Genomic DNA, 8547 nt, shown 5'->3' with positions numbered 1-8547 from the left:
TAAAATAAGCATCTATAGGTATAAAGATAGAAAGTTTCTTCCCTGGAGAGGTTGGAATAGCCATGGTAAATATGATGCTGAATTGGATCACATCACTATGTGGTGATGTTGTTGAGACAATTTTGCAGGCTGAGGGGTCCTTGCGAGGGGTCTCCGGTAATTGCTCGTGGCGAGGGGTTCGGTAACATATACATGTTGCTATGAAATTATTCATAATGTCATGTTGGTCACAAGAATATATAATAGGTAAGTTTTAGCAACAAAAAAGAGTTTGATTGATGAGTTCATGTTTGTTAATCTTTGAAGTTTTTGAGGCCCCTTTTGAGAATTGCACTAGATTTGTGGACTTTATCTTGTTAATATGATATCACGGACTTGCTGAATTTTTTATAAATTAGTGAGACTTTTTCATACATGTAAAATTTACATGATGGAGAAATATGATATGTTTCACCCTACAATGCTAGGAGACAATTGTACTGATTCTGAAGGGGAGATTAAGGTGAGTTTTGGCTATCAATGCAACGACCATGAATGTATTCCGTGCAGGGGTGGTAATAGGTATGGAGTTGCGTCTGGACTTAAAATGCCGAGGAACCACAGTTTCTCGTGTTTATCTGGTGCTGCCTTAAGTGCTAATGCTACCTTGGCCAACACCAATATCTGCAATGGTCTGATAGGATCTGATATTCTTCCTGGTTTGGACTCCCCTAATTCGTTTCGTAGGGTTCCTTCTTCTCCGTCTCTTACAAGGTTTGATATATTATCGACTTCCCTGCATAGCACTATGACAAACTTAAGTTGCAGTCCACCGAGTTCGGTTGATTCACATGAAACTGATTCTTGTTTATGCCAATCCATGAGTGCTCTCACTAGAAGTGACAGTTTCCTTAATGCTGTGGAAGTTCAAGTAGCGGGTGGAGCTGCGGGTGAAGATAGGGTTCAAGCCGTCTGTTCCGAAGAGAACGAATGGCTCTTTTGTGCCATCTATGATGGCTTCAATGGGAGGGACGCTGCCGATTTTCTCGCAGGGACGTTATATGAAACCATAATGTTTTACTTTAATTTACTAGAATCAGAGTCAAAGAAGGATGTTCCCAGAGCTCCATTTGAATGTTCTATTGATGATAGTATGGCAGGTATTGATGCTGCAAGTGCCAAAAGCTTTACGAGGAAAGGCGTGGATCCTGAAATGGAAGCATCATCTCATTCATTTAGGCATCGGGTGCTTGATATCCTCCAAAAAGCTCTAATTCAAGCCGAGAATGATTTCTTGCACATGGTAGAGCAGGAAATGGAGGACCGGCCCGATTTAGTTTCTGTAGGATCTTGTGTTCTGGTTATACTTCTTCACGGTAAACATTTGTATACACTCAATTTAGGTGACAGTCGGTTACTTGAAAAAGGTTGGTTCTGGTTATTCTCATCGCGACTTATAGTTGTCGTTCTTTATATATCCCCCTCTATGAAGATCGACTTTCACTGCACATTAACATGTAACCGATGTTTTGCAGAAGAAACTGAACGATGCACTGATGGGAATTCTTCGAGCTCGAAACCTCATTAGTCCTTATATCTCCACTGAACCATCACTGAACGTGCACAAAATATCAAGATCCGATCACTTTGTTATCGTCAGCGGCGACGGTTTATTCGACTTCTTCAACAATGAAGAAGCTGTAAAGCTTGTCTGTCCCTACATCTCAAGCACCCCGTCCGGAGACCCTGCAAAATTTCTCGTGGAACAGCTCGTAATCAAAGCAGCTCGTTCTGCAGGTACATTTGAACAACAATTACAAATCATCCGTGTCTTTTGGTTTATCGTTTTCTTATGTTACTGTTACTACTACCATAGGTTTCAGGACGGAAGAGTTGTTGAACGCTCCGGCTGGTAGGAGGAGATACCACGACTATGTTACCGTCATTGTCATTATTCTCGGAACGAATCATTGAACTTCGAAGGCATCTACCTATTTGTGAAGCTTATGTACAATTTTTCTCTGCATTGCAAATAGCAGTAGTAGATCTAGCAGTCCTAAACCACTACAATTTTTAGTTTCAACTTGTATATAAGCTTAAATTCGATCTGGTTTCTCTTCGTTTTAAAATCAGAATACTTTGTAATAACCGAAAGTTTGTTCAAAATCGATTAATGAACCAAATCAGGTCGTATTGAACTTTCTTAATCTATTGACAACTCATATACATTCTATGTATTCAAATGGTCAAACTCAGATCTTCTAGAAAAAAAAATACTCTTTTATCATTGAACTATTTAATAATATTTTATTATTTCTAACATTTGATTTTAACTCCGTCCTTATATAAAAGAACTTATGTACTCAAAAACAATACATTGATGTGGCATGCAAATTTTCAAATTCTTTTATATTTTAGATTTTTATATAAATTTTATTGACAATTTATATTTGTTTCTCCAAAACTTTATAAATTCACCTTCCTATATAAAATTTTGCTTTGGTTCTTATATACATATATAGTAAAGTAAGTCTTCGGACATGTGCATGCATGTCTCATCTGTTTGTCAAAATGGTAACACGAATGTCCCCTTCCTTCTCCAATTGTGGTCCCTAAATTCTTAGCTCAAATATATATGTATACATGTGGGGGGCTGTATCAATTTCACAATATTATGGTTGACGTTGATATCTAAATACTATAAATTCGTGAATGATGTTGCACGGATAAACAATTTCAGTAATTAAGAGCTTTTAAACAGATACTATCTTGTATTAATTATAAATTTATTAAAAGAATGATCTCTTCTATACATAAACTTTTTAGTGTTTACTTAGAACTTTATTTAATAACCCTTTAAAGAGTCTTGTGCATTATGTGTTGGTAATGCTCAAAGGTGAGCTTTGTATCCCACATTTGGAGGGTGTATCTCTTGGGAAGGGTATTTAAATAGTCATCTTTTTCTTATCCTTTTTGTTATACGTGGATTAGACAACTCTCTTACATGCATGTTGTTGCTGTTTAACTGGTTTGCGATTGTGGTCACGTGTCTTTGCTCGTACATTCCTTTTATAAAAATTCGTAAGAATTTACTCTTATGTTTTCTAAAGTAATGAAAGCATTATTCCCGTTAATTTAATCGCTGTCGATATCCTAATTATATGAATTTATACAATAACTGTCTACAAATGATATTTTACATATTTCTCTTAATGAAACTTACTAAAAACAATCTGCATAAACGCACGCCAGCCCTTCGTGATTAGTAGAATTGCATTAAGTTAATTCGAGTTCATGGCATTAATAATTTATCTTCGAATAAAAAAAATACATTGAAATTAAAATCTACATTCTTTGGTTGTATAATATTTAAACTATAAGTAAGATTCATTCATTCATAGCACACAAGGGAAAACACCAATTCTTTTATTACTAGGATGAAAAAAGCAAAATAATCACTCTAATTTCTTAAACCCTAATAGCTCAAACCCACAATCACTTCTTAAGATCGCATTCGTAGTATTGCGATCGTTATTTTAATGTTTCGATTCTCTTCGTCCTTGACGTATATAACTGAGATAACTTCGAAGGTCAAAACAATCATATATATATATATATATATCATATTCCATAATGGTAAAAACAAACAAACGAAAACAAAGGAGGATGAATTTAAGACAAGTAGTGCAGTGCATGCCGCTGCAAGTGTAACACTAAAGGTTTTGCATATCCCTAACTTCGAACATGTTCCGGTTTTTGACAACGATATCGTACATGTGAATGGACTTGAACCTGCTAAAATCTTTAGGAAGAGAGATCAAATGCACGGTGGACCGTTTATGGAACTGGAGGAGATCAGGGTCATCGTAGTACCTCTCCCAACCGAGTGACAATAGCTTAAGCTCGAGATCCTCATAGGAAGCGATCACTTCGTTGGTGGGAACATGCACGAGCACCTTGCGATGTGCGGTGCTGCTTGAACCCTGTCGGCTACCGTCCAATGGCTCGGCACCAGGGTTCTCGACTAAACGAACCACACCGTTCTTGAAAACCCAAACACCGGACATGTTTTGTTTACCTAACAAAGGCTTCTTAGGGAAGAGATATGGGGATTTTAGGGTATATACACACACACATATATATATATATATATATATATATATATATATAAATGTGAGTTATTGAGTTGAGGGGCATGACTTGAGAGAGAGAGAGAGAGAGAAGAAAAAGGCTATGCATTGAGGGACAGGTAGACGAAAATAGTCTACCATGGATGTGTGCAAAAAACAAGATTGAAGGGAATCCTTGTTTCTTTTCGGGTTTGGTCCTTCAAATCAACCCCACCATGGGGAATCTTTGTCTTTGTTTTTGTTTTCTTGTTGGAAAAAAGTTGTATTGGACGTGAGTGAGACTAATAGTTCTAGAGAAACCTAAACGAACATGACTTTGTATATTTATACAAAGTGTTTCATATATATATATGTGTGTGTGTAACTATCACGAAATTCGTATACACATACGGATTGTCGAGCTATGTAAATATAACCTGGAATCCAGGGAGTTTGCAGCTGGGAATCAAAGAAAGAACCTCATCGTTTATGTTTATATATATATATATGCTAAGCCTCCCATAGTTCATGTATGCAACATGAATAAATGCTGTCTCACCAATAAAAAATGGAATATATCGATTTTTCTTAAAGCAAAATTGATATATATATATATATATATATGTATGTATATGTACCGAAAATTGTTAAGTATAGTGGTAAAACACATTGCATCTTTAAAGAGGACTTATATTTGAAATTTAAAGACAATATTATTGGGAGAAACAATAAAAAACCCAAATACAAACTATAAAACATATGAAAGATAATTTAGACTTCACAACTTCGTTTATTAGAATGTCATTTATTCTATGAAGGATTTAAACTTTAGATATAAAAGAGATAGAATTGTAAAATCTAAATTTTATAGTTTTCCTAGCATATATGTTTCTAACTGTATAGTTTTGATAACAATAATGAAACACTAAATTGATATGAATGAACCAAATATATAAGGATGGAGCTAGGATCATACTTTGAGAGGAATATATTGTTTAAGTTCAAAATAATATAGATTTATTAAGTATTTAATCTTAAAATTTGGAGAGTGCAAGACTCTATTTTGACTTAAGTTTAAACCGATAGGAACCTAAAATAGTATTAGACCAAAAATATCGAGAGAGCCAAATTATCTAACTTCAAAACAAGAGACTCACTAAGTATTTAATCTCAAAAATTGTATGGGACAAAAATACTGTAAGAGTTTTTTGCGATTATTATCATTAATCACGTCTCCACAATTTAAACCTAATTTCTAAAAAGTGAAACATGCCATAACGCTAGCCCAACATTGTGTTGTTGAATTAAGTACCCCAAGTATTGTTATTTATGGGAATTGAATTTTAGCAAGGGTGAAGGCATGAAAGAATATTTTGAAAAGGATTAATGTCCTTTTCCAAAATTTGTTAGTGGCTTGTATAGAATGGGGACCATTTAGGTGTGACAAAAAATGTGAGGATTCTTTCAATATTTTTCTCTACTTTTGTGGGGGATTGAAGAGTTCTTATGTTTTGGGACTTCACTTTACTATTGGCCTACAAAGTATAATTTTGTCATCAATTATTTTCCTCCTACCATACCTAATAAAAGCATTTTAAAGGTGAATTATGATATTCGGATTTAAATTTTTTAAGAATATCATTTATATTAATAACGATTCATATAATAATCTCCAAAGTCATATAATTGAGTGTATTCGACGAAAAATATTTTATAGGATCTGATATATCAAATGTCTTACCAAAAGAAAACTAGTAACTGAATCATGGTGGACCTCTCACACGTGTATTTTAATGTGAATAAGATGTTCGTTATTCTATCAGGTAGGATTAATGCGACTTTGGTATTTCTCTAAGTATTGCACATGGAAATTACAATGACAAATCTAGATTTCGTATCAAGTGTGTTCAATTACATTTATTTATTTTTTCTCTCAAAAGATTTTTTAGACCCAACTAGGGACAAATGACTCCAGTAAACTATACGTCAATCCGCCTCTGCATGCAAAAGATAGGCCTTCTCACATGTTTTTTTTCCTTCTTATTTCAACCATAAAGAGTGCAACTTCAAGCTTACTCTTTAAACCTAGACCCTAATCAAATGTGAATGGAATTGAAGGCGTGGATTCATGGCTCATGCACAAAGCAGAAATCCGGAGGAATGTCGAAGAAGCAAGCAACAACTTGGAAGTTGGTAAAAGCAAAAGATCCGATCAAACCCCAAGCCATGATGCATGGGATTGTAGGCCTTTTGGGCACACCATATTGCTTTAATGGGTGTGTGTGTATGTATAACCTGTGCAACCATCTTCTTCATTGTGACACATGGTCCTATATATATATATATACACCTAACCCCACACTTTAAAGCCAACAATGGTCTCCACACGTTACATGATCCATGATCTCATAGCCACTATATTTTCTCCCTTTTACTTTTGGGGTTTCTTGATATAGTTTATTTGTCATCATACTCTAGAAATTCATTTTTTTTGTTGGACTTAGGGATCTCAATGGGTCGGGTTAGGGTTGGTATTTTGGTCAACCCGTCAGGACCCAAAATTATATATTCTCCATCCGATTAGACCCGAATATATATATCTTTTACCCGATTCCGACCCAACCTGAATTTTTAGAGTATAAATCCGAACCTATCCGACCCGATAATAAAATAAGGATTTAATTAAAAATGATAAATAAATATTCTTAAAGAAATTACATTATTATCCTTGGGTCGAGTCAGGTCGAAGTTTTTTCATCCTCCACCCGACCTCACCCCTTAAAAAATATGGCATGATCCGATTTGAACCTGATTTTTTTAAAATATATTCTAACCCTATCGATCAGGTCAAATCATAACGCGTCGGTTTCAGGTTAAATTGCTATCCCTAGTTGGACTCCAGAGATGGACCGAGAGGAAGATAGTTGGGGAAGCCATTCCCCTAAAAATTTCAAATTATCATATATTTTAGTTTTTTATGTATTTCTATTGATAATATACTTTTATTTTCTCTCAAATCTTATAAGTTAACTCATTCTTAAAATTTTAAAAGTTCGTCTCCTAACATAAATTATGTGTTCGTCCCTGCCAAGGTCTTTACTTCAAGAATTTAGTATTATTAACTAGGTATTAGGTATACATGTCCCCGTAGACCTGATTTGACTTGATTATGATAAAATAAATTTATGTCCATCTGATTTGATTTAAACTTTTATTCTAATAATTAAAATAATCAATTAAAATAAATGAAAAAATAATATTTGAACTTAATGTTTTTATTTACTTTGATCTCTAAATTTTATATAATTTTTCTCATGCAATTCCTTCAATGATGTGGCAATAAGATAAATAACTATAATTTATTCATAAATAACCCTAGTATTTTTTCCTTTGTATTGTTCTCATTTTTTTACTTTAAAAACAATAAAGGAATTATTTTGGCCCTGGATAATTTATAATTTAATATTTCTGTGAGCAAATTATATTCAAACTCACTCACTACACCGAAACATGTATATATCGGCGTTTTTCACGTCGTTTTCAAACAAATACCACTAAATTTATACATGTCGCAGCGTTTATAGCCAAAATTCCACAAAATGGTAACATTAATGGCGTTCTTTTCACAAATGCTGCTAAAACTCATACTTTAGTGACATTTATTTCACAAACGCCGCAACAAACAAGTACTTTAGTGAAATTTATTAAAAAACTCCATCACAAAGTCGTAGTTTAGTAGCATTTTTAGACAAACGCTGCCATCCTAGTAGTTTAGTGGCGTTTCTAATAAAAGTCGTAGTTTGTCGGTACATTAGTGGCGTTTTGAATTATAAACGCCAATACAGTCTAGTACTTTAGTGGTTTTTTTAATAAACGTCATAGTTTGTCATTACATTAGTTGCGTTTTTTAAATAAACACTTTTATTTCAATTCTTTGGTGGCGTTGTTATTTTTAAACGCCGCAAAATTTTAATATATATATATTCCTTATTTTTGTTTAATAGTTTGAGCCTTGAGGTTGTTTCTGCAGAAATGGCATCCGGATAAGAAAAAGGACGAAGGGAATAACGCCACTTCAAGATTTCAAGAGATAAACAAGGCTTACCAGGGTAAATGTCTTACTTTCGCTCTCGTTTCTTCTTTTCGGATTATGTGTTCGCCTGCATTTTGAGTAAATTTATGCTGTCTCTGAGTTTTGTCCCCGTTTACTTCATTCTTACATGGGTTTTCTGTATTCATTTCATAATTTTGATGTTGCATATTTTTTGTTTAATCATTTGTGTTAAGAAACCATTAAATTTATGCTATATATCTTCCATAATCTGCATTTTCTTTAAAATATTATGTTCTCTTGTACCTTTCTGTTGTTGATGTGATCATTATATGGTTAATTCAATAAAAGAAAAAACTTATCCCGAAAGAGAAACAAATGAGGATGATAAGCAGCATTAGCATCAGA

At 33.9% G+C, this 8547-nt stretch overlaps 1 protein-coding gene and 1 pseudogene across 1 annotated transcript; one reads left to right on the top strand and one right to left on the bottom strand.

Moving 5' to 3' along the window:
• The first annotated feature begins 417 nt into the window (after positions 1-417).
• On the top strand, positions 418-2058 carry LOC120178397 (annotated as a pseudogene).
• A 1431-nt stretch (positions 2059-3489) lies between these two features.
• Positions 3490-4103, bottom strand: LOC120178404 (flowering-promoting factor 1-like protein 3). Its single transcript, XM_039184257.1, has one exon. The coding sequence runs from the start codon at positions 4044-4046 to the stop codon at positions 3693-3695; it is 354 nt and encodes a 117-aa protein (XP_039040188.1). The 5' UTR covers positions 4047-4103; the 3' UTR covers positions 3490-3692.
• Positions 4104-8547: the final 4444 nt, after the last annotated feature.

This window comes from Hibiscus syriacus, unplaced genomic scaffold (genome assembly GCF_006381635.1).
Source record: "Hibiscus syriacus cultivar Baekdansim isolate YM2019G1 unplaced genomic scaffold, ASM638163v2 tig00112349_pilon, whole genome shotgun sequence".
In the NCBI taxonomy this organism is placed as follows: domain Eukaryota; kingdom Viridiplantae; phylum Streptophyta; class Magnoliopsida; order Malvales; family Malvaceae; genus Hibiscus; species Hibiscus syriacus.
This window is presented reverse-complemented; position numbering and strand designations above follow the sequence as displayed.